This window comes from Mus caroli, unplaced genomic scaffold, assembly GCF_978045245.1.
Source record: "Mus caroli unplaced genomic scaffold, Mus_caroli_1 scaffold_5, whole genome shotgun sequence".
NCBI lineage: Eukaryota > Metazoa > Chordata > Mammalia > Rodentia > Muridae > Mus > Mus caroli.
Genome location: NW_028227260.1, coordinates 93,695,204 through 93,720,247, shown reverse-complemented (window position 1 = coordinate 93,720,247; position 25,044 = coordinate 93,695,204). Strand labels below are relative to the sequence as shown.

The 25,044-nt window shown below is 41.1% G+C and overlaps 1 protein-coding gene across 3 annotated transcripts in view; it reads right to left on the bottom strand.

Annotated features, from left to right (window-relative positions):
* Positions 1-1,151: 1,151 nt before the first annotated feature.
* Pls3 (plastin 3) overlaps positions 1,152-25,044 on the bottom strand; it is a 90,994-nt gene continuing 67,101 nt past the window's right edge. For 2 of the 3 annotated variants that reach the window (XM_029473185.2, XM_029473186.2), the window contains exons 4-17: positions 20,481-20,610; positions 19,870-20,002; positions 17,443-17,524; positions 16,554-16,719; positions 15,464-15,606; positions 14,679-14,705; positions 14,357-14,452; positions 11,763-11,958; positions 10,752-10,830; positions 9,626-9,740; positions 9,063-9,196; positions 6,720-6,843; positions 6,397-6,521; positions 1,152-2,389 (exon numbers count right to left, since the gene is read on the bottom strand). In XM_029473185.2, coding sequence (XP_029329045.1) covers positions 2,257-2,389; positions 6,397-6,521; positions 6,720-6,843; positions 9,063-9,196; positions 9,626-9,740; positions 10,752-10,830; positions 11,763-11,958; positions 14,357-14,452; positions 14,679-14,705; positions 15,464-15,606; positions 16,554-16,719; positions 17,443-17,524; positions 19,870-20,002; positions 20,481-20,610 — 1,683 coding nt within the window. In that variant the 3' untranslated portion in view covers positions 1,152-2,256. The remainder of the gene's footprint in view (positions 2,390-6,396; positions 6,522-6,719; positions 6,844-9,062; positions 9,197-9,625; positions 9,741-10,751; positions 10,831-11,762; positions 11,959-14,356; positions 14,453-14,678; positions 14,706-15,463; positions 15,607-16,553; positions 16,720-17,442; positions 17,525-19,869; positions 20,003-20,480; positions 20,611-25,044) is intronic. The other variant, XM_021153032.3, reaches the window with a different exon arrangement.

Below are 25,044 nucleotides of genomic sequence, written 5' to 3'. Positions count from 1 at the left end.
TAATTGAATTCAGGGACTTCTGCTCACTCCAGCCCCTCTTGCTCCAGCCCAAAGATTTACTTATTGCTACATATAAGTACACTGTAGCTGTCTTCATACACACCAGAAGAGGGCATCAGATCTCATTATGGATGGTTGTAGGCAACCATGTGGTTGCTAGGATTTGAACTCAGGACCTTCAGAAGAGCAGTCAGTGCTCTTAACTGCTGAGCCATCTCTCCAGCCCCACACAAAACTTTAGAAGTGTACCTTAACCCACTGCACTTGTCAACAAGGGTTCATTTTGTATACTATGGGACAAGATGCCATGGATGGAGATACTTGGTAAATATAGTCAGAGGTATGGACTTGCCATCCAGTAGACAGAGGCTACATGGTACCTCTGTACCCTGCAAAGTGTTCAGAGAGAATTATCCAGTCCCAATGACAACTGTAAAGAGGTGAATCATTTCTCATCATTGGCCAGTCATACCCTCCCATTTCAGGGTCTGCACATTAGACAACACTGAAAAGATTTAAGATGAAGAGAAAGAGGAGGCGGTGGATAAAATATTTTTTAGAGGAATGGGTATTGAACCCAGTACTTTTTGAACATTATTTTCTCTCTCTCTTACTGAGCTACATACCCTCACCCAAGGAGATCTGGTGAATTAGAGGAAATAATTATACTTAACATTTATTTGAACTTGAGTTAGTCCCACGGCTCCGATTCAGCCCTCAAAGCCCAAATCTAATACAAATGATTTTATAGAATATAACAGAAAACAGAGGAAATGCAGGTCACAATTGACACATCACTATGGGGCAGAAACACCAAGAAGAGACTCAGGGCAGACATGGGGAAGCTGAAGTTGAGAGACTTAAGTTCAAGACCATCCTGAGCTACAGAGAGAGTCCTGTCTCAAAAACAAAACAATGTGCTGGAGAGATGGCTCAGCCATTAAGAGTGCTTGCTGTTCTTTTGAAGTTTGATGCCCAGCATCCTCATCAAGCAGATTCCAACTTTCTGTAACTCCAGATCTAGGGGGAACCAATGCTCTTTTTGTTGGCCATAGCCATCCCCTTAAATGACCCCACCCACCCCCCACAGCCCCCTATGTATCCACACTAAGAAAAATCATTAAAACAAAACAAAAGAGAGTAGAGAATAATTATTATGCAAATGCCTTTATTTGGACTACTATGTTGCTACCAGATTACATCACTTTTCAGAGTTAGATTAACATAATGATATTGAGAACTATAGCAAAGAGCTTGACAGAGCAAGAGTACATCAAGTCCGACATACATACTTTCCCATTTCTGTGACCACATCTCCTTGTTATAGGTGTAAAACTTAAAATTCCATTGTACATTTTAGCATTCTTTGCTTATCAAATTCCCGTCTAAATTCTGAGCCCACCCTCTCCTCAAAAGTGTCATATTCAACAGCATTTTAGACTGAAAAAGAGTTTTGTGATAAAGATTTCCAAACAAACAAGCATGTATCGGACCAACTTACTGAAGACAAAATATTTCATTTCCTTTGAGCCTGGGTGTGAGGGGGAAATGCAACCTCAGGGTCCACTTTCCTCCACCTATAATTTATGCTTTTGTATGTTTTACTTACATGAAGACCCCTTTTAAAAAAAGTAGCAAATCAGCAGACGTGTTGGATGTAATCAAAATATTCTTAAATGTACAAAAAATATCCATGTAGAAAGAATACTGTAAAAAGATACTGATTTTAAGACTAAAAGAATGAGAAAAGCTTCTAGTACATTCTGCACAGCCAGTTACTTCAGCGGATTTTCAGCACTACAGAGTAAGCAAAGAACACTCATCTCCACACAGCATCAGAGCAGGGTTCTCCAGAAAGAACTGCTAGAATGTGGAAAGCAAAAGGATGAGCTAAGAATATTCCTATCTACACATCTAGGCAAGTCTCAAGAGATGGATATCCCAGGAGGGAAAAGATACATAGATAATAAAAAGCAAGCCGGAATGTCAAGGGCAGCATTCTAGGAGGAGAGAGCAAAAGGTTGGCTGTGAGCATGTTCAGGTGTGCTGAACAGATCATCTCTACGGGAAAGAGGAGTTGCTTGTTTACTAAAATGCTTTCTCCAAAGGCTGTCATGATTAATTAGTCTTGCTAATCAAAACTAAAAGTCCTTTAAATGACCAAGACTTCTGAAGCCATGAGCACTTCACCTGGGACTAGCTGATTTGGTAATCATGCACCGGAGAGTAAGGTTGATTCTATTGAGATTGGTTGTTTTACACTCTCTTCATCCCTCTGCCCATCAAACAGGCAAACACGGTCATGACCATCTTCGGTTTTACTTCCACAAGGTCTTCAGGGAGGGCATATACTCTGGCTCCGATTCTTCTAGCCATTGATACTGCGTACCTAGTTTTGGAGGAAACAAAAATCAAGATTTTTTTTTTTCCTAGCAAGAACAACTTTGCACTCTTTTAAAAATAGAGTTATTTCTTTATTTTATGTATGAGTACACTATAGCTGTCTTCAGACACACCAGAAGAGGTCATCAAATACCATTACTGATGGTTTTGAGTCACCATGTGGTTGCTGGGATTTGAACTCAGGATGTCTAGGAAGAGGAGTCAGTGCTCTTAACCCCTGAGCCATCTCTCCAGTCCCAACCTTTGCACTCTTTTAAAAAAGAATTAAGTATGGGTTCATTTCTGGGTCTTCAATTCTATTCCATTGGTCTACTTTTCTGTCACTATACCAGTACCATGCAGTTTTTATCACAATTGCTCTGTAGTACACCTTTAGATCAGGCATGGTGATTCCACCAGAGGTTTTTTATCCTTGAGAAGAGTTTTTGCTATCCTAGGTTTTTTGTTGCTCCAGATGAATTTGCAGATTGCCCTTTCTAATTCGTTGAAGAATTGAGTTGTAATTTTGATGGGGATTGCATTGAATCTGTAGATTGCTTTCAGCAAGATAGCCATTTTTAGTATATTGATCCTGCCAATCCATGAGCATGGGAGATCTTTCCATCTTCTGAGATCTTCTTTAATTTCTTTCTTCAGAGACTTGAAGTTCTTATCATACAGATCTTTCACTTCCTTAGTTAGAGTCATGCCAAGGTATTTTATATTATTTGTGACTATTGAGAAGGGTGTTGTTTCCCTAATTTCTTTCTCAACCTGTTTATCCTTTGTGTAGAGAAAGGCCATTGACTTGTTTGAGTTAATTTTATATCCAACTACTTCATTGAAGCTGTTTATCAGGTTTAGGAGTTCTCTGGTGGAATCACCATGCCTGACCTAAAGCTGTACTACAGAGCAATTGTGATAAAAATTGCATGGTACTGGTATAGCGACAGACAAGTAGACCAATGGAATAGAATTGAAGACCCAGAAATGAACCCACACACCTACGGTCACTTGATCTTTAACAAGGGAGCTAAAACCATCCAGTGGAAAAAAGACAGCATTTTCAACAAATGGTGCTGGCACAACTGGTGGTTATCATGTAGAAGAATGCGAATTTGTGTCTATAGCTGCATATGTATCAGAAGATGGCCTAGTTGACCATCAGTGGAAAGGGAGGTCCATTGGTCGTGCACACTTTATATGCCTCAGTACAGGGGAACAGAAGTGGGAGTGGGTGGGTAGGGGAGTGAGTGGGGGAGCGTGTGGGGGACTTTTGGGATAGCATTGGAAATGTAAATGAAATAAATACCTAACTTAAAAAAAGGAATTAAGTAATTTTCTTTATGCGCTTTGGTGTTGTGCCTTCATGTATGTCTGTGTTAAGATGCTGGATCCCCTAAAACTGAAGTTATAAACAGTTGTGAGCCGCCATGTGGGTTCTGGCACCTGAGCCTACGTCCTCTAGAACAGCCAATGCTCTTTACCACTGAGTCATCTCTCCAGCCCAAGGATACCATTTAAGAGATGTACTTCCTCTTCTATAACCTGAAGGCTGGGATGTAAAATTTCTGTATTGAATGTCTAACTCAAAGAGCTGAGCATGATGGCAATACTCAAAATCCTATGACCATATTGCTCTTGGGGCAGAAGGTGAGGCCAAAGAGTCTCTGTTAAGTTTGACATCAGTCAGAAGTACACAGTTGACACTTTGTCTCAGAAAACATAAGGTACAAATGAATCATTTCACATTTATTTTCTGCCTAATGTTTTGTTTTGAATTGATTTTTAACTTATACTAGGTCAAACCATGAGATTTACTTTATGTGTATGAGTGTTCTGCCTTCATGCATGCTTGTGTACCACGGGTGTGTTCCTGATGACTGAAGAGGTCAGAGGAGGGGATTAACTTTCCTGGAAGTGGAGGTGCCACCATGCGGGTGCTGGGAATTGAACCCAGGTCGTCTGTAAGAGTAACAAGTGCTCATTTCTCCAGCCCCAAGTTATACCAAATTTTTACAATTTATTATTTTGGATTTTATTTACGCATTTCTTCCCAATATGAAATGAAAGGAAAAGCTTGAAGCACTGAGTTTATATAAAAATGAAATTGTTAGTCAGGCATGGTGGCACACACCTTTAATTCCAGCATGTGGGAGGCAGGGATATCTCTGAGTCTGAGGCCAGTCTGGTCTACAGAGAGATTCAAGACAGCCAGAGAAACTCTGTCTTGAAAAAACAAACAAACAAACAGCCTACCCCCACCCCCACAACAAAAAGGTGTGTGTGTGTGTGTAATTAGTCAGGTTGACTGCATAATCATTATGACATTCTTTGTGCGGTGTAATGAGATAAATTCTTTTTCGAGACAGAGTTTCTCTGTGTAGCCGTGGCTATCCTGGAACTCACTCTGTAGACCAGGCTGACCTCAAACTCAGAGATCTGCCTGCCTCTGCCTCCCAAGTGCTGGGATTAAAGGCGTGTGCCACCAAGCCCAGCTTGAGATAACAAATTCTTAAAACATGTTCAAAAACTTCTAAGATAATAAAAATTAGCTTCGTTTTTTGGTCATGATGAATTTGTGGTTTAAAGATATTTGTCTCATGCTAGACAGATGGCTCACTGGCTGCTCTTCCTGAGGACTCAGGTTCAATTCCACGTGTCTACATGGTAGCTCACAACAATCTGTAACTCCAGTTTCACATGGTAGCTCACAACAATCTGCAACTCCAGTTTCAGAGGATATGACACAATTTTCTGGCCTATGCAGACACTAGGCACACACACAAGTTGTATACCAACATCCCTGCAGACAAAACACCCTCCCCACAAACAATAAAAATATAGGTTAAAAGTGGTATTTCTTGTGAACCCTTTAATCCTTGTGAGGTAGATGCAAGCAGAGTCTGAGTTAAGAGACAAGCCTGGTGTACCGATGTAGCTCTAGGAGGGCTAGCCATAGCTACACAGGAAAACCTTGTCTCAAAACAAACAAACAAACACAATGAAACCAAACCAACTAACCAACCAACCAAACAAACAAACAAAAGGTGTCTCTCTTCACAGATCTAAGAGCACACCATACTGGTATTTTTGTATCTGAAATTTAACATCATCTTCATCTTCATATTCAGTCATGTTGTTACAAATGATAGAATTGCATTCTTACCAGGTCTCATTGTGCTTCATTATCCCATGTGACCTCTACAAAGCAATTCTTATAAAACGACTGAGAAGAGGTCAAGGTGTACAAGGGGGAGATGTTGGTGAAGGGGCTATATAATTGACACTAAAGAGCAGACAGATAAAATAGTTAAAGGTAGGCAGGTATAGAGCTAGAACCTAGGTTTGCTGGGTGCTCAGGGAGGGTCTCTTTTATCTGATAACTGTGTTCTAAAATTGATTGTGTTGGTGGTCATACAGCAGTGTGAGCAAGGTCAAAACCATTAGATTGTATACATAAATGAGTGAATTGTCTATCTGTGAGCTGGATCCCCTTTAAGCCATTAAAATTGTGGTTTGAATATGCTTGGCCCATAGGAGTGGTAACTGTTAGGAGGTATGGCATTGTTAGAAGAACTGTGTCACTGTGGGGGTGGGCTTTGGAGGTCTCCTCCTACACCCATTGCAGAGGAGAATTTCCTCCTAGCTACCAGAGGATGTCAGTCTTCTCCTGCCTGCTTTTGGTTCAAGATATATACTCTCATCTCCTCCAGCTCCATGCCTGCCTGGATGCTGCCATGCTTCTGCTTTGATGATAATGAACTGAACCTCTGAACCTGTAAGCCAGCCCCAATTAAATGTCCTTTTAAGAGTTGCCTTCATTATGGTGTTTCTTCTCAGCAATGGAAACCCTAACTAAGACAAAAAGTAAAAGTTAAAGCCTTCAAAAAAGAAGAGATCTTCCCCAGATGTCACCACTAACAAGAGGGAGAGCTTGACTTAGAGTGGATCTGCCTGGCCGGAACAGTGTTCTTTGTATGTCTCCGAGGGATTGCGCGTGGCTGCTCTTACTTGGCGTTATTGTGCTTGTCATCTTCTGTTAGATTCCCACTCTTCACAAGGTCATAGTTAATGCAGCCTGGTTGGATGGCGTCAATTAAATCCACAACCGCCAAACTGGAGCTGATGTTCTTGTCCTATTATGAAAAAGGCAACAAGCCTAAGAATTTCACTATTTACAAATGTTCATGTGCTTCTTTATGTTAGCCTGACCAAGGAAAGGAAAATTTTGCCACTAGCTCAACAATAATAACTCTTACAAAGAAACTCAAGGTTGTCCTTAAAACAACTGATATTATCTTGCAAACACAGTGTATATTAATCAGTATGCTGACCTTAAAACTCTGAATGGAAGTTGACTTTCCAGCTTCACTCAATGTTCTGTTGACCCAGTTTACAATGATGTCATCATTTGCTTTCTGACCCTCTCCAAGATCTTCCAGAACATTAAGGGTATATCTAAGAAAAGTAGCAGAAGAGAGTCACAATGGATTCTATGAAGAAAAATGCAAACATTAGAAATATACCTCATGTACATTTTTATCATAAAGATTTCATGGTGGGGGGGAGGTCAGCAAGGTGGGCCAGTGGGAAAAACAGCTTGATGCACGTGTCTGACAAACTGAACCTGATTCCTACAGAGTGGATGGTGAAAAATGTTTCCCCAAACTTAGACTCTGACGTCCATCTAAGGCAGTGGTATGAGCCTTGCTCTACTTACTCACTCTTGCACATACAGTTTATGCATATGTATAGAAATTATATATTTATACAAAATTAGTATATATACACACATAATAAAAGTAACTTTGTGCAAAGAGCCATGCTTGTGTGTGTGTGTGTGTGTGTGTGTGTATCAAGGAGGAATTGGGGAAATAGCTCAGTCTGTAAAGTACTTGTGTTACAAACACAAACATGAAGACCTGAGTTCAAACATGAGCACCTATATAAAGAAATGCCGGGCATGTGGGCATGTAATTGTAATTGTAGTGCTGAGCAGCTGAAAACAGCAGATCCCTGGGGCTCACTGGCCAACCAACCTAGCCAAGGAGCTAAGCCCAGGTCCCTGCGCAAAGCTTGATCTTTATCTCAGGGGAGTGGATGGATCTCAAAGCAGGTGGATGGTGTTCCTGAGCATGACACCTGAGGTCATCCTCTCTTCTCTTCCTCTCCTTCTACCTCTCCCTCCCCCCTCTCTCTGCTGGCTAGTCTTGTGTCAACTTGACATACAAAGGAGGGAGCCTTAATGGAGAAAATGCCTCCACAAGACCTGGCTGTTAGTAATTTTCTTAATTTATTGAAGGGAGAAGGTACAGACCCTTGTGGGTGCTTCTACTCCTGAGATGGTAGTGCTAGGTTTTATAGGAAAGAAGGCTGAGCAAGCAATGAGGAGCAAGCCAGTAAGCAGCACCCCCTGCACCTGCCACCCATGTCCTCTGCATCAGCTCCTGCCTCCAGGTTCATGACAGGTCTGTTTGCCCTCATTGAATTCACAGCAGCTGTCATTGCCTGAACAAGACCCATACAAGATAAAGACACAGCATTATAGCATGAATAGAGAAAGGACCCATGGTGCCACACTCCTAGTTTTGACAATTGATATGACTGGGTGACAGACTCAGTTTTTATCATGGAATGTGGCTTCTAATAGGTTCCCATGTGCCACATGTAATATTCCACACTGTACATATGGGAGGCATTATATAACCCAGTAGGTTATAACAAAAGGAATTAAAGTAGGAAGGAGAAGTGGGGGAATCCAGCAGGGTTGGAGGGGCTGGAAGTGGGATTGGAAGTTATTAGAGTCAGTATGAAATTCTCAAAGAATTATTAAAAATAGATCAAGTAAAGGAATCTTCAATTTCTTAAAGAATTATAAAAAATGTAATTATTTATATGTACTAGAACACATGTATGTCATGGTACCCCTATGGAAATCAGGGAACAACTCGCAGGACATGGTTTTGTTCCTTTACCACATGGGTTACCGGAACAGAACTCAGGTCATCAAGCCAAGCACAGGAGCTCTAACACTGAGTTACCCTGCTGGCCCTGATCGTCATATCCAAATGGAGACATAGAGATGTTCAGACTTCTTCTGATAATTTAATGTTCTTGGTTTGTTCCTTTGAGGCAAGGTTGCACTTTATAGTTCAGGATGTCCTAGAATTCACTATGTAGCCCGAGCTGGCCTCAAACTAGCCATTTCCCCTCCTCAGACTCCTCGGTGCTGAGATTTCAAGTATGAGCCATCATTCTGGGCTTCTGACAACATTTCCTTATTCATTTCGGGGCTCTGAGGATAGCCTCCATGCATGCTAAGTATATCCTAGATGACTGAGCTGGAGCTGCAGACGCTCTGGCAGTTTTAGTCAGGGAACTCCATGAGAACATCTGTTAAGGTTATTCAGTGACATTGCATCAGGTTTAAGTCTATACCTCAGACTTTTGTGCCAAGACTGGCAACAGCTACAGTTCTACCTAACTCACAAGGAGGTATCTCCCAGTGAAGCTCCAACATACACTCATAGCAAAGTCATTTTAGAGTCTAAGTACAATGAGCTCTGAAGTATATTCATTGAACTAAATGATTAATTTAGGCAGTGAAAATATACTAAGGGTAAATTTCTATATGCATATTACTCTGACGCTTCCATAGCCAATACTGTGCACGATACCTTCTCATCAGCTGCCAGACTACAGCCAAGGTCAAGGTAGGGTTGCCATCATTCAGGTCTTGTCCTCCAATGCCAACCAAGGAGAATTTAGCTAGATTCTTCCCTAATTCAACTGCATAGTTGCAGTTTTCTAACTGCAAATGGACAAAAGCAAAGTAACGGTTAAATATTGTCATTTGTTCAATCTCTATTCTCTCTCCCCACCCCGTGTGTGTGTGTGTGTTGTATAATGGTAAGTATCTTCTCAATGCCAAGATCTAGTTCCTGTCCTCCAGAAGCAACCTAGGTTCTAGAGGTTTTTCATCTGTCTATCTATTTATCTATCATTTTTATTTTTATTTCATTTGCATTTGTGTTTTGCCTGCATGTATGTTCTTGTGAAGGGTTCAGATCCCCTGGAACCACAGTTACAGACAGTTGTGTGCTGCCATGTGGTGCTGGGAATTGAACTCAGGTGTCCTGGAAGAGCAGCCAGTGTCCTTAAACACTGAGCCATCTCTCCATTCCGGGTTTAGAGGTGTTGAAGTAAAAGAAAGAAATGAAGAAGGTTCAAGGTTCTCTACCTTTTTCATGTTGGCCCCCAGCTTTGGGTATGGAGGCTTGTTAACTTTACTCCAGTCCACAGGAACTTTAATCCTCTCATACAGCTGTAGGATCACCAGAGCATCCTGCAGGTCACTAACAATGGGAAACAGAACTACATCAGTGATCATAAGCAGGGACACAAATCACCCAAGATCTATAAAGTCACAGTTCCTACGACTCATATGTTTGTGCTGAAAATAGAGCCAAGACCATTCAGCTCACTTAATAGTATGTGAGCACAGCTGGGCAAGGTGGCACACACCTTTAGTCCCAGGCTTGGGAGGGGGTGGCAGGGTAACCTTTGTGAGTGAGTTCAGAGTGGTCTATACAGCCAGTTCCAGGACAGTCAGGGCTACACAGTGAGTTCCTGTCCTGTCTTAAAAAAAAAAAATAAGGGGCAGCCATAGTGGCATAGGCCTTTAATCCCAGCACTTTGGAAGCAGAGTCAAGCAGATCTCTGTGAGTTTGAAGCCATCCTGGTCAACACAGTAAGTTCCAGGACAGCCAGGACTACACAGAGAAACTGTCTCGACGAAGACAACAATGATAATTGTAAGGATGTGCACTTATTGTAAGCAAAAAGTGTTATAAAGGTTGGAAACACAAGATGAAAACCCCAAACCTTACTTGAGAGCCAAATAGATGTATAGTAAACAACGATGTATGTAAAGAAGTAATATGATTTTGGCATACATGTAAATGCGATGAATAGAGTTCACAGGTAGTGAATGGTAGATGGTAAGAAAATAGTGAAGGTAGGGAATATTAGGATACAAACCATTGTATGTCAGCAAAGAATAGTCTGGCCAAGAAGCCAAAGGCCGAAGGAATCATGAACACTTCGTTATGAGTATTCCAGGACTATTTAAGAAACTTAAAGCACCTACTCCCTCAAGACACATTTCTATCACTTACAGCCAATAGTCAGACAAAGAAAGAATTTGGGCTTTTGTGTATTTGGAAAATGATGATGGAAATCACTAATACTTCATAATACGAATATCTGCTACAAATGAACATGTAGAAAGATTTTAGAGTTGCCATTATTTATGCTACACCTACTCATGCTATTCACAACTTCCTAAGAGCAGTAGGGCAGCTTACGCATAGAGATGGTTGACGTGGGGATTAACACCAAGAGAGTTCATCCAGTTGCGGAAGGTTCTTTCTTCACGAGTTTCCCCTATGAAAACATCCACAAAGTACATTCATTGATTAAATGTCTTGTCCATATAGCACCAGGGCATGTATTGATTTATTTTATATGCTTTATTCTGAGCTGATAATCATCACATGTTAGTATGTCACTCTGACTACGGATAAATGAAATATGATTACAAAAGTTTATAAGTTAAATTCTGCATGTATGTATACCTTTTTGTGGTCTGGTCAGACATGGTGGCTCATATCTATAATCTCAGCCCTCATTTGGTTGAAGACAGAGGGCCACCACTACAGGTAAGCATCCACTACAGGGTCAGACCCTGTCTCACAACGACCTCCAAGGCTCTGGGGAATGTAGCTCAGTTTACTGAGTCCTTGCCTAGAGTGCAGGAAGTTCTGGCTTCCTTCCCTAGCACCCTCAAACCCACAAATGATGCCTGTAATCCCAGCACTTAGAGATAGGAGCATCAGAAACTTAGGGTCATTCTTTACTACGTACTAAGTCCGAGGTCAACTGGAGACACATTAAATGCTTGTCCCAAAATAGACGACTACCTTAAAAACAACCTCAAAGAAACAGAACAAGAGATTCTTTGCTCAAAATAAATAAGGTGGTTTAAAACAAAACAAAACAAAAAATAAAAAAAGGAAGATATGGCACTAAACATTGAAGCAAGCCATTTGTTTACTAAGTGAGTCTGGATTTTTTCTTTTCTTTTGTAGTGGTCGCTGTTCTAGGTAAGAGCTCTGGCACTGAGCCACATTCCCCAACTAGATTGTTTTATTTGCATATTTTGCTTCCATCACCACCTCCACCCAGCTGTTTCCAGTTCTCACTCGGCATGGCATCTAAATGAACAAAGCAACTCACTGGCTTGGAATGACGTCATTGTGGCCTCTGGGGTTTTATGGTACAGACTGTACATTAGAATTAGAGGACCTTTGACTTACCTTCTAGAAGAGTCCAGTCAATATCCTGGTTTTCAGGTTTAGTTAGTGCTGGATATTTATTGAAGAGGTTAGCTACAAAGGCCAAGTTCAGTTTGGGGTTTCCGCTGACAACATCAGCTGGAGTAACGAACTGTCTGCAACCTAATTTATCTGCTTGTTGAAGCATACTTTCGGCTCTCTTTAAATCATCAGTTTCCTGTTGAAGTAAAAGAAGACACATTTTAAAGGCCATCCATATATATCCACACACACACATATATATATATATATACGCATACACACACATCACCTACAACCCAATCATAGGTTGGGTAAATGATAGTACTTTCTAGCACATGATACTTTAAAATTGGTTTTGAATGCAAAAACATGAGGGATATGTAGTACCTATAAGTTCCCCAAGATGGCGCCAGAGTACATCTAAGAACTGAATAAAGTATTCCATTGAGTTTACCTCTCTTGGGAAAATGAAGAAGGAAAAAAAATGCGGTTACCCAACTTTTCATCCACATTCCTTTTAAGAGTTAACTTTAAATATGGACAGTTTCAGAAAAAATATTTTATTTTCAAAAAAGTGTTTAAAAAATTGGATATTTTCTTTATTTACATTTCAAATGTATCCCCTTTCCTGGTTTCCCTTCTGAAAAACACCCTCCCCCTATCCTCTCCCCCCTCCCCCTGCTCACCAACCCATCCACTTCTGCTTCCTGGCCTTGACATTTCCCCCACACTGGGGCATACAGCTTTCATAGGACCAAGGGCCTCTCCTCCCATTGATGTCTCACTAGGCCATCCTCTGCCACATATGCAGCTGGAGCCATGAGTCTCTCCATGTGTACTCTTTGATTGGTGGTTTAGTCCCTGGGAGCTCTGGGGGTACTGGGTGGTTCATATTGTTGTTCCTCCTATGAGGCTGCAAACCCCTTTAGCTCCTTAGGCCCTTTCTCTAGCTCCTCAATTGGGGACCCTGTGCTCAGTCCAATGGATAACTGTGAGCATCCACTTCTGTATTTGTTAGGCACTGGCAGAGCCTCTCAAGAGACAGCTATAACAGGCTCCTGTCAGCAAACACTTGCTGTCATCCAGAACAGTGTCTGGGTTTGGTGGTTGTATATGGGATGGATCCCCAATTGGGGCAGTCACTGGATGGTCATTTCTTTAGTCTCTGCTCCATACTTTGTAACTCCTTCCATGGGTGTTTTGCTCCCCCCTTTTAAGATGGATAGAAGTATCCACACTTTGGTCTTATTTCTTCTTGAGTTTCATGTGTTTTTCGAATTGTATCTTGGGTATTCCAAGCTTCTGGGCTAATATCCACTTATCAGTGAGTGCATACCATGTGTGTTCTTTTGTGATTGGGTTACCTCACTCAGGATGATATTTTATTTTCAAAAAAAGCTTTTCTTTTCTTCTTCTTCTTTTTTGAGTATCTCTCATACCCACATGCCTGAACAGAAGAGGGCATTTGGATCTCCTGGATCTGGAGTTACTGGTTGTGAGTTTGGGAACAGCACTTTGGTCTCGGCTAAAGCAGCAAGAGTTTTTAAACAGCTGTGCCATCTCTCCAGACCCTTTATTTTTTACTTAAAGAACATATCTGAAAAAACTTGCAAGCATAGGCTTGGAGTTAAAAAGGATGTTTGGGCTGGGTGGTTGTGGCACATGTATTTAATCTCAGCACACAGGAGGCAGAGGCAGGTGGAGGCAGGTAGATGTCTATGAGTTTAAGGCCAATTTGGTCTACAGATTGAGTTTCAGGACAGCCAACGCTATGCAGAGAAACTCTGTCTCAATAACCGTAAAGGGGGAGGGGTGTTTGGACAAGTTTAAGACAGCTATATGAAGGTGAAAAGAGGTTTTGGGGGGCAGACTGACAGAGGTGGGTAATATTTCGTAGGAATTTAAATGTTAAGCTGATGGACCAAATTCTAAAGCCAGTAGGGGAATCCTGGCTGGATTGTGGGGGACGACTCAAAGGGACACAGTAGAAAAACATCAAACAGGGAGGACCTGCTAGTGGGATGGTTCATCTTGACCATCAACTCAGCTTGATTTCGAATGAACTTGGAGACATACCTCTGACCATGTCTGTAATTATATTTTGAGAGAGGACAAACTATCCCAGGTAGTTCTCTTAATGCATGGCCTGGCCCTTTACCGGTACCATGGGGAACAAGCCAGGTGTAATGCTTATTTCCCCATAGTCTTTGAATGTTTATGTCATTCATGAAATACAGTACCATCAAACTTATGGAAGTCACAAGTTCTCAAAATAAATCAGGATACCTTCTCTCCTGTGAGTCACGTGTACCACATCCTCTAAAGCAATCTGAAAAGTGCCAACACCACTACATGAAGTTCCACAGAAATTTTGATAGAATTTAAGCAAAATTATTTGGGTGTGGCAGCACATATCTTTAGACCCAATACAGCTAAAGCAGAGGCAGGTGGACGCCTACGAGTCAACCACAAGCCTGCTTTACATAGCAGGTTAGAGTGCTATGTAGCAAGAGTTTGTCTCAACAATCCAAAGGGGAAAAAAAAGAAACATGCAATGGTAAAAGACTAGAATCTGAAAAAGCACCTATACTTACATTGAAACCTGACATGTTAATGTCTATCCGTGGCTCCCCTTCTTTCTGTCCCTTCGGTGCGATTTGATTGAGCAGATGGAAATAGGCTTTGGAATCCTACAAAAGAATTGAACATAACAGTGTGATCACACTGCCAAAGAGTAGCTGTATCTTATTTTCCCTTGGTGATGAGGAGATTGGGAGCAGCTTTTGTGATAATATAAGGCATTCTTCTCTGTCTTCTTATTTGAGAGATCTTTCTTTTTGTCTTTGCACGTGAGTGTTAGGACTTGACAATTTATCGATGCCATCAACCCAATAAAGCTATTAAGTATTTCTGTACCTTCACTGAATTACTGAAGTCAATAAGCTTGACAGATAAACAAGCATGAAATAGAAGAGCAGAAATCCAGGAAGCATAGGGAAAGAGAAAATGAACACATTATGGCATTACAAAGCATGATGAGTAGCAACCTATGGAAACAACATCTGCTATGTTAATTGTATGTTAAATCAGAAGTTGAAATACAGAAAAGCTTAAACGAGAAACGCATATGGTTGGCAAGAGAGCATTTAACCCTTTAAGATCAGACTACACTTAAGGAACCGAGCTCATCTCTCCCCCCTTCTCCCACAGTGATGGGGATTGAGGTGAAGGCTTCCCATGATCAACTAATGCAGGAATTCTTTGCTTTTCAAAAATATTCAAAGCAGGTCTCATAATAAACGGTTTCTACTGACTAGGTACTTTGGCATAGGCCTGTATATAGGTTTTAGGCAGAGGCAGAAACACTGCAGTTTTGAAGCCAGCCTGGCTGACACAGTGAGCTGTTGGCCAACCTGGCCTACAGAGTCTAATCACATCTGAAAAAAATCACAATGGCTTCCATTTGCAGTATGCTTGATGTGAATGGAGGAAACTCTGGATTTAATCCTGAACACCCCACAAAATGTGAGTATGGCAAGTCACATCTTTAATTACTGAGCAGATTTGAGCAAGACCTTATCTCAGAACATGAAAGACAACAGGGCCTGGTGATATCCTATCATTTTTGTCTCTGTTACAATGGGATAAAATCCCTGAAACCATCGTATCTGCCTGAAGGCTCTGGTTTTTTGCACAGTTACCTTGATGTCAGCGCTGAAGTTGTTGATCTTTTGCCAGCCTGAGTTTTCCAGATGGAAGTTGGCCCATCTCAGCAGAAGCTCTTCTGGAGACAATTTCATAAGCTCCTCCAGTGTCTCACCATCTCGAAGCAAAGCCGCCAGTGCTTGTAGACAGAAACACCTCAGTCAGTGTGTCATGTGACAGTGGCCAGGCCGAGCACTTGAGTGCCCCCGCCTTTACTTTGAAACAAGCCCATGCCTCAACCTCCCAAGTGCTGGGTTTACAGGCATGCAGCATCAGTCTTTCGACATTTTGTTTGGTAATTGAGACCTAGTTTCCAGGTCCCCAAACGCTGGGCTAAAGACATGGCTCAGTCAGTAAAGGGCTTGCTGTGAAACCACATGGACCCAGGTTCAATTGGCAGCACTCATGTGAAAGAAAAGCCAGGTGTGGTAGCACAAGTCTGTACTCTTTAGAGCTGTACAAGTGGAAGCTGGGGTGGGGTCTGGTGGGGTGGGGTGGAGTGTGTGCCAGGCTCTGGGAGTTTGCTGTGCAGCAATCTAACCAAATTGGCAAGCTCCAGATTTAGAGATAGACCTTGACTCAAAGTAAGCCTGGGGATGGAGGGAAGCACTTGGTAAATTACTTGCTGTTTAAGTATGAAGACCAGTGCTTAGATCCCAGTACTTGTATAAACCTGGGTGCACTGGTGCTCATCTGTAATCCAAGTGTTGGGGAGGTGGACACAGAAGGATCCCTGGGGCTCGTTGGCCAGCTTGGATAGCTGGATTAATAAGTCGGAGGTTCATGTACACACACACACACACACACACACACACACACACACTTCTAAGGTAGAGAGAGACTGAGGAAGGCACCCAATATCAACGTCTCTGTGTTTTTATGTCTTTATAGTAAAATCCAATGTGAACTGTCATGTTAGCTACAGATAAAGAACCAGAGGCGTATGGCTTGATTTCCTGAATAGCTCTGGATTCATTCTAGTTACCATCAGCTCAACTCTGTTAAGTGCGAGCCTGGCAATTTCCATGAAGAGAAAGTAAAAATGAACAATATCCATCTTTCAAAAGAACAACTGTGCCCCATTACCTTCATTCCTGCTTAATTCAATGTCAGCAAACAGGCCAATCTTAATAATCTGCCAGAGCAGTCCCAAAACCAGGTGAGGTTTCCCGGCCCGCAGATCTTCGGCACCAATGTTCACAACGTGACACCCAATGGCAGAAGCAGAGTTCAGGGCCAAGTTCAAGTTTTCCTGCAAGACAGCCAAATTATGCACTTCTTGACCTTTTCCTTTTTCCACACCCAGTCCACTTCAGCCTTCTCTAAAAAATACCAGTAAGCTGAGAAATTAATACGAGGTATTAATTTCATCCACCCACATTTACAGAAAACAAATTGCAGAGTTCAGCATTAAGAAGCAAAGTGGCAGCAATTCTCAGTCTCACTTGTATTCTTTTTTTTCCCCACAATTCTACAGGAAGTGGACCTTTTCTTTTTATCTGGTTGCTTTTGAATTATGTCAATTCTAAAGTAAAAAAAAAAAGTCAAGTAACCAAAGGAAATATATCCATGTGAATGGATTTTTCTAAAATTGCCCGAATTGGAATCCAGCAGCGTATGGCATACATCCAGGCTTTAGAAATGACCAATCTGTACATCTCAAGGACACTCCTGCGTGACGGGATTTTGCTGTACTGTACTTACTCATTCAGTGAAAAACAAACACGCCCCATCCTTTAAGCACACCAGCTAAGAAAGAGCTTAAATCCTTTTGATCACTTTGGTGATATCTTAACTCAATAGGCAATGAAAGGCACACAGGGCTTTGAGTTCAATATGAAACAACACCTCAGGGCCAGTGTGAACTTCCCCAACAAGACCCACAACCGCAAGCCTTTCTGAGTCCCAGCTCATGGTCTAAAACATCAATGGACATTCTACACTCATGGAAGAGAGAGCAGAGAACACCGCACACCTGAATGATGAAGGGTGTAAGCTTCTTCTTATTGATTGCTCTCTCGTCAATTGTATCAGGAACTGAAAGGTTGATCATTTTGCTGAAACAAACAAACAAATGTTGGTTTACTTTTAAAGAGTCCTTCAAGTTTGGAGATGTAGCTCAGTTTGTAGGGTGCTTACCTAGCCTGCATGAGGTCATGGATTCAGTCCCCAGCATCACTTAATTAGGACATAGAGGAATCTATATTCTCAGCACTACAGCATGTTGGCAAAAGAATCATGAGTTTGAGGCCATCCTGGACCACATACTGAATTGAGACTATTTTGGGACATACAACATCCTGTCTCTAACAACAACACTTGAATACATCTTCAGGAATGTTAAAGCTTATTATAAACTATCTTTCATGCAATATATAAAAAATACAGTCAATATGAGGCTGAAGAGATGGCCCAGGGGTTAAGAACATTTACTTCCCTTGTAGAGGACCCAGGTTTGGTTCCTAGCACCCATACTGAACAGCTCACAACTGCCTGTTAATTCCAGTTTCAGGGAATTCTATGTACTCTTTTGGCCTTCACAAATACCTGCACAATGTGGTATACATAAACCCATGAAGCTACACATATAATAAAAAAAATAAAATGCCAGAGATGACATTTATCATGTTGAGCACAAAAACCATGTATATCCAAACTGCTGATTAGACAAAATATGATGACATATTGGAGTACCCAGGTCTGAAAACAACTTTTTATTCATATTCCATATATACATATGTATGTACACACACAAAGACATGCATACACCCACTCACACACACATACAACCTGAATCTAAGTTTTGCTTTTTATTTTTTGTGATGCTAAGGTTGTAAGGTTTTGTTTTGTTTTTTTAAATTTTGTTTTGTTTTGAGACAGGGTTTCTATGTGTAGCTCTGGCTGACCCAAAACTTGATATGTGGGCAAGGCTGCCCTTGAACTTATAGAGATTTGCCTGCCTCTGCCACCCAAGTGCTGGAATTAAAGGTGTGTGCCATCACTGCACACACAGGTTTGCTTTTTTTGTTGTTTTTTATTCTTTCTTTTTTATCTGTTTTTTTTTCTGTTCTTTCTTTCCTTCCTTCTTTCTTTCCTTCTTTTTTATTTTGGGACAGGATCTCACTATGTCTCCCTGGCTGTCCTGGAACTGATTACATAGTAGACCAGGCTGGCCTTGAACTCACAGATATTTGTCTGACCTCACTTCGTGAGTGCTGGGATTACAGGAATATACCACCCTGCATTGCCATGAACATGCTAGTTCACCTTATGCCACTGAGGTGTGGCACTGGAACAGAGGCAATTTTGTGCAGAATTTGGGGGAATCTGCTCTTTGTTTGTATCTGTCACCTGAGGTCAGCTACGGATTGTCCACTTACAGTGTCCTTATCAGAATTTGAAGTTTCAGATGGTCTTGTAACTATCCTCTAACTCTTGCTCCTGTATGTAAGGCTGATGACACTCACAGGATTTTTTTGAAAAAAAAAAAAAAGATATGAAAATAGAAGAGGGTAAGATGGGAAGAAGATGGAGATCAGTAGGAATGAGAGAGGGAGCAGACAGGAATGTTCGTAGGAATATGATCAAAATCTGTCACACACAAACACACACACACACACACATACACTCACACACACGCACGAGTATGTATACATATACATACACATACATACATGTATGTATATGAAAAGGTCATAATGCAACCCATTATATATTATTAATATATGCTAATAAAGTTATGAACAAAAATAAAACTAAAGGTTCAGATTTTGGATTTTTTTCTTTCACGATGCCCAAACTGTACCATACTATGAAGACCACAGGGGAAAGTGAAATGTAAAAGGCTCTGACTATCTAGACCCCATCCACAGCTACTAAGTGGGAAGGCTCGCATAGGAACTCAGAACTTAGAACAGCGTGGCAAAGCCATCTCTGAAAACAGGAGCAGCAATGGACAGTGTGGATAATCTTACATCACTTCGGCCAAGATACTGCTGGCTCTAATGCAGCTAAAGCGACAAAAGCAGTTTTCAGAATTAGATCACTGTAGAGTTAGAACTGAAGGCTAGCTTCTTTTTCTCTTGTTGGAAGCCAAGGTACTTCAGAATGGATAGACACTGACACACTTATGTTTGAAAAAATTATAATGTTCTGCTTTCTCACTGATGAGGAGAAATTGGAAGCCAAAATTCTACCCTATAAAAGAGGTCCCCACTCTGTGATTAACTTTTACTTTTACACATAGATTTAGATATTAAGTGAAAAAGACAAAACCTGTGCAATTGTCCCCCCACCCCTTCTTGACATCAAACAGGTAAATAACCAAACACATAACCAAATACATGTATTCTGTGGAGATTCTCTTTGGAAATCTCAGTACAAAATCAAACTAGCCTCTTACCAGAGCACGATCCCATCACCAACTGCTTTGAACAGGTCATCAGTATTTGGGTTCATGGGTATGACATGTCTACAATCGGGATCATTTTCCAAAGCTTTGTTTATCCAGTTAACGAAAGCATATTTTTCTTCCTCTAAAATTATATGAAGCAAGAAATCAGTTCATACTCTTTGTTAATCATTTGGTCCCCAAGCCCTACACTTGTTGCATAGTGCTGCTAAGAGATAATGCTTCACAAATATGTGCTAATCCTCTTGGAATACTCAGAGACATGGAAGCAATATAGTGGCCATTAGGGATTAATTAATAAGTTAGTAGAAACAAAAGAACAGGTTGACCGATCTTTAGGGAAGTTACAAAATATATAACAATGTATTTATATTACTGTACACCTCCACTGTAATAAAGACTACTATTACTTGGATTTTACTCTGTGTCTTACAAGCCACCAATGTCTCCCATAGCTTTCTGACCAATATGTGACCCAAGACCCAACTATGCCACTAAGACTACTTAGTCTATTTAATTAGAGAAACATGCTTTTTAAGGCATGACAATAGGTACCTGCCCAGTGCGCTGTACCCACCTAAGCACAACCATGTCATGATTACCTGAATAGGAATGCTGGGTCCCTTCACTGGACAACTCTGATGTCCCTCCCAGAGCACAAATCCCTTCTTTCCTGTTGATGGCCTTTCGGAAGGTTTTAGCGATATCACTGCTCTTTACCTCTTGGAAAATCTATTGGTGAAAACAAGGGTGTTGAGTCACCATTTTCAAGCGGGCATAAGAACAAGCGCATTGAACTCTGTTGTATCTGTCCATCACCTACAGTATTCTCCACAGGTGGTGAGTGTGAAAGAGGAAAACTGGCTTGGGTTTTTGCAAGGCTACAGGACTGTTACTAAAGATGAAGCGTCAATTTCACACACTCGCCAAACACATTCAGTGCTGCATGCATTGAATGCACTTTTAAGTAAAAAAAAAAAAAAAAGTGTAGTTCAAAGGCACAGGTAAAACTGTTAATTTCCCATGGTGAAGCATAGCTTTGTTCTTTTCTTAGAAGAGGCTGATGGGTGGTCCTTTCTTCAGCCACAATTCTTACCTACAGACAAAAATGTATGACTCGACCAAAAAAAGTACTTTGTGGCATGATGTGGTAGCTAAGAGTTCACACAATCAAAAGCAACAGAGTAATAAAGGACAAAAGTGCTCGTGGCATAGATGATTCCCAAGGAGAGAAAGTAGGAAGTAGGCAATATTGTTAATATGGCACTGTCCACTGCTCTAATGCGGCAGACTCAACAAACTATTCTAAAAAATAAGAAAGATCATAGACAACAAAGCCAGGACATGGTGGGCACATTTGTAATCATAGAACCCAGGAGGCAGAGGCAAGAGGATCTGTACAAGTTTGGGACCAGCTGGACTTCTATAAGAGGTTCCTGGATGCTAGGGCTACATAGAAAATGTTTACCTCAAGAAGGGGATGGGGAGTAATGGTGTAGACACTGACTAAAAAGGAAGAGCTGTCATGAAGCAGAAGGACTGCAAGTCTATGGCCACCTTGGACAACACAGTGAAACCTTGTCTAAAAATAAAAATTAAAACTGTGAATTTCGACTGGGCAGTAGAGCACACCTTTAATCTCAGCACTCTGGAGGCAGAGACAGGATGATCTCTGAATTCTAGGCCAGCTTAGTCTACAGTGAGTTCTAGGACATCCAGGGCCATTACACAGAGAAACCCTGTCTCAAAAAACAAACAATACAAAAAGGGAAATTAGGGATGGAGAGATGGCTCAGCAATTAAGAGCACCGACTGCTCTTCCAGAGGTCCTGAATTCAAATCCCAGCAACCACACGATGGCTCACAACCATCTGTAAGGGGATCTGATGGCCTCTTCTGGTGTGTCTGAAGACAGATACAGTGTACTCACATACATAAAATAAGTAAATAAAGAAATCTTTAAAACAAAGTGAAATTAGAACTGTGAAGATGGATCAGTGCAGAGCACTTGCCTTGTTCACACAAGTGCTAGGGTTTCGACCTTAGTTATGTGAGGAAGGAGACAGAAGAGGAAACACACTCATCTAAGGCTTTGTTTGTTTGTTTGTTTTTTGAGACAGGGTTTCTCTGTGTATCCCTGGCTGTCCTGGAACTCACTTTGTAGACCAGGCTGGCCTCAAACTCAGAAATCCGCCTGCCTCTGCCTCCCAAGTGCTGGGATTACAGGTGTGCACCACCACTGCCCGGCTCATCTAAGGCTTTTTAATGAGTGTCCTATTTGGGCATTTGAGTTCAGCTTTTTTTCCCATTGCAGAACATGGATAACATGCTAACTTTTTAAAAATAAAATTTCAATTTTTAGAAAAGATTTATTTTTATTCTATGTACTTTGGTGTTTTTCCTGCATGTATGTCTCTGAAGGTTCCAGATCCACTAGAACTGGAGCTACAGATGGTGTTGAGCTGCCATGTGGGTGCATGGGAATTGAACTCGGGTTCCCCCGAAGAACACAACAGTGCTGTTAATCAGTGAGCCACCTCTCCAGCACCAAAAGTTAAACAGGGTAGAAAAATGTAAGCGTTCTATCCAGGTTTAATAATATAAATGAATGAGCATCTTTAAAATCCTTCTCTATACTCTTGATATTCTCAAATTTGTCTCCTTCCAAAATTTCCCCCTGTTTACAATGTGCATGCTTCAATTTATCACTGTCAACTAGGAACAAGTCTGGCAACTTGGTAAACATTCTTTTTCAAAAAAATCAAATTGTTACTGGAGGGGTACACACATGGAGGTCAGAGGACAATTCTGAGGCGCTGGTTCTCTCCTGCCACCTTTCCATGCACTCCGGAGATCAAATTCAAGTCAGTGGGCTTGCTAAGCAAATGCTTTACCCACTGAGCCATCTTTCAGGGTCGTGAAATTTTGCTAAATGCCTTTAGAATCTCTAAGTGGAGCCATAAACAAAAGAATTGCTGAACAGGAGCTAGAGAAAGTACCCAAGGAGCTGAATGGGTCTGCAACCCTATAGGTGGAACAACAATATGAACTAACCAGTACCCCCAGAGCTGTGTCTCTAGTTGCATATGTAGCAGAGGATGGCCTAGTCGGCCATCACTGGGAAGAGAGGCACTTGGTCTTGTGAAGATCATATGCCCCAGTACAGGGGAATGCCAGGGCCAGGAAGCAGGAGTGGGTGGGTTGGAGAACAGGGCAGAGGGAGGGTATAGGGGGCTTTAGGGATAGCATTTGAAACGTAAATGAAGAAAATATCTAATAGAAAGAATTGTTGAGCAGAACATAATCCATGTCAAAGGCTTTTAGTGCTGCTGACTCGTGGACAGTGTCATTCTAGTCCCTGAAGGAGGTCACCTTTAGTTGAAGTTCACAAAGTACAGTAGTGAGTGCAGACTGGAACAGTCTAGCCCATGCAATAACAAGCAAGCTTCGGGCAAAGCCCTTTTGTAATTAATCCACTAAGAGAATGGGCCTTTTTTGTTGCTGTTGGTTTGTTAGATCTAACTTGCCTCTGCCTTCCCAAGTACTGGGATTACATATGTGCAAAACAAAAAAGGGACTTTCTGTAATGGACATTGTTACTGATTATCACAGTCATATTGTCCCACTACCATTCTCAAATCCCAACTTTGGCTCCATAATCATACTTTTGTTTAGGAAAATGCTGTGCAATTAGCTTTTAACAATCAAGTTCCCTCTAGCCTTTTGCAAGTGTGTATATGTGTGGTGGTTTTTGAGACCAGGTTTCTCTGTGTACCTTTCACTATTCTGAAACTCATCCGTAGGCCAGACTAGCCTTGAACTCAGAGATCTCCTGTCTCTTCCTCGTGAGTGATGGGCCTAAATGCGTGGGCCACTGTGCACAGCTGCTTCCTCTAGTTTTAATGCTGTGTCCTCAAAAGTTGAAATTTTATGCTATAGCCAGAATGAGCCCCATGTCTCAAAATCAAAACAAAAATAGAGCCCGGTGGCTCATATTTGTAATCCCTGCACTTCAGGAGATCAAAGCAGGAGGATTGCCAGGAGTTCAAAGTCTGCTTGATTTACAGATCGAGACACTTTCTCAAATAAAACAAAACAAAGAAAAAAAAGGATCTGCTCAGTAAAAAGTTAGTCTTCCTAATTTTGAACTCCACTCCATTTTGTAAAAAAAGAAAAAAAATTCTTGAAATTGGACAGGTGTGCATTTCCTCATACCAAACATACCAGTCACCAGTGCCAGACCAAAACCTGTTACAGCTGCTTCGGAGGAACACAGGAAGAGCTGTTTTTCTTATTCTGTGTGCCTCTGCTTTACACACTGTAGTCTTCATGATTCTAACTGAATGATATATCCACTATATTCCATATATATATATATATATATATATGTATATGTATATATATATATATATATATATATATATATATATATATGTATATGTATACATATATATATATATATATATATATATATATATATATAGAGAGAGAGAGAGAGAGAGAGAGAGAGTAGAATAATGCAATAAGAATATCTTTGTGGTAAAATAGCCTACTTTTTTCTTACGTATGGGAAGCAGTGCTTGTGAATGATGTGGAAAGTCTAATTAAATTTGTTAAATGCCCTTTCCTGTGGTGCTGAGGACAGAGTCTAGTTTACCACTGAACTATATTTCAAATTCTGCCTTCCAAATATTTCCAAACACATGTCAGCCAACCTCAAATTTTATTTCATAGCATTTTGTTCTGTCTCTTAGTTTAAAACTTTTTCTTTCCTTTTTTAAAACAAGATGTAGTATGTAGAGTGTTCTGCCTGCATGCATGCCTGCACGCCAGAAGAGGGCACCAGATCTCATTATAACTATTTCCTTTTTTATTTTTTTTATTTTTTTATTTTTTAAATAAGAGCATTGAAAATTCATATATCAGAGTCAACTAACTTGGACCCTCAGAGGCTCCCAGAGTCTGAATTACCAACCAAAGAGTGAGCACGGGCTAGACCTAGGTAGGCCTCCTAACACCTATGTAGCAAATGAGTCACTTGGTCTTTATGGGGTTCCCCCAACAACTGAAACAGAGGCTGTCTGCCCATGAGCTTGTTGCATGCCTGTCTATCTTTGGATCCTGAACCCCTAAAAGGATAGCCTTGTCTGGCCTCAGTGGGAGAGG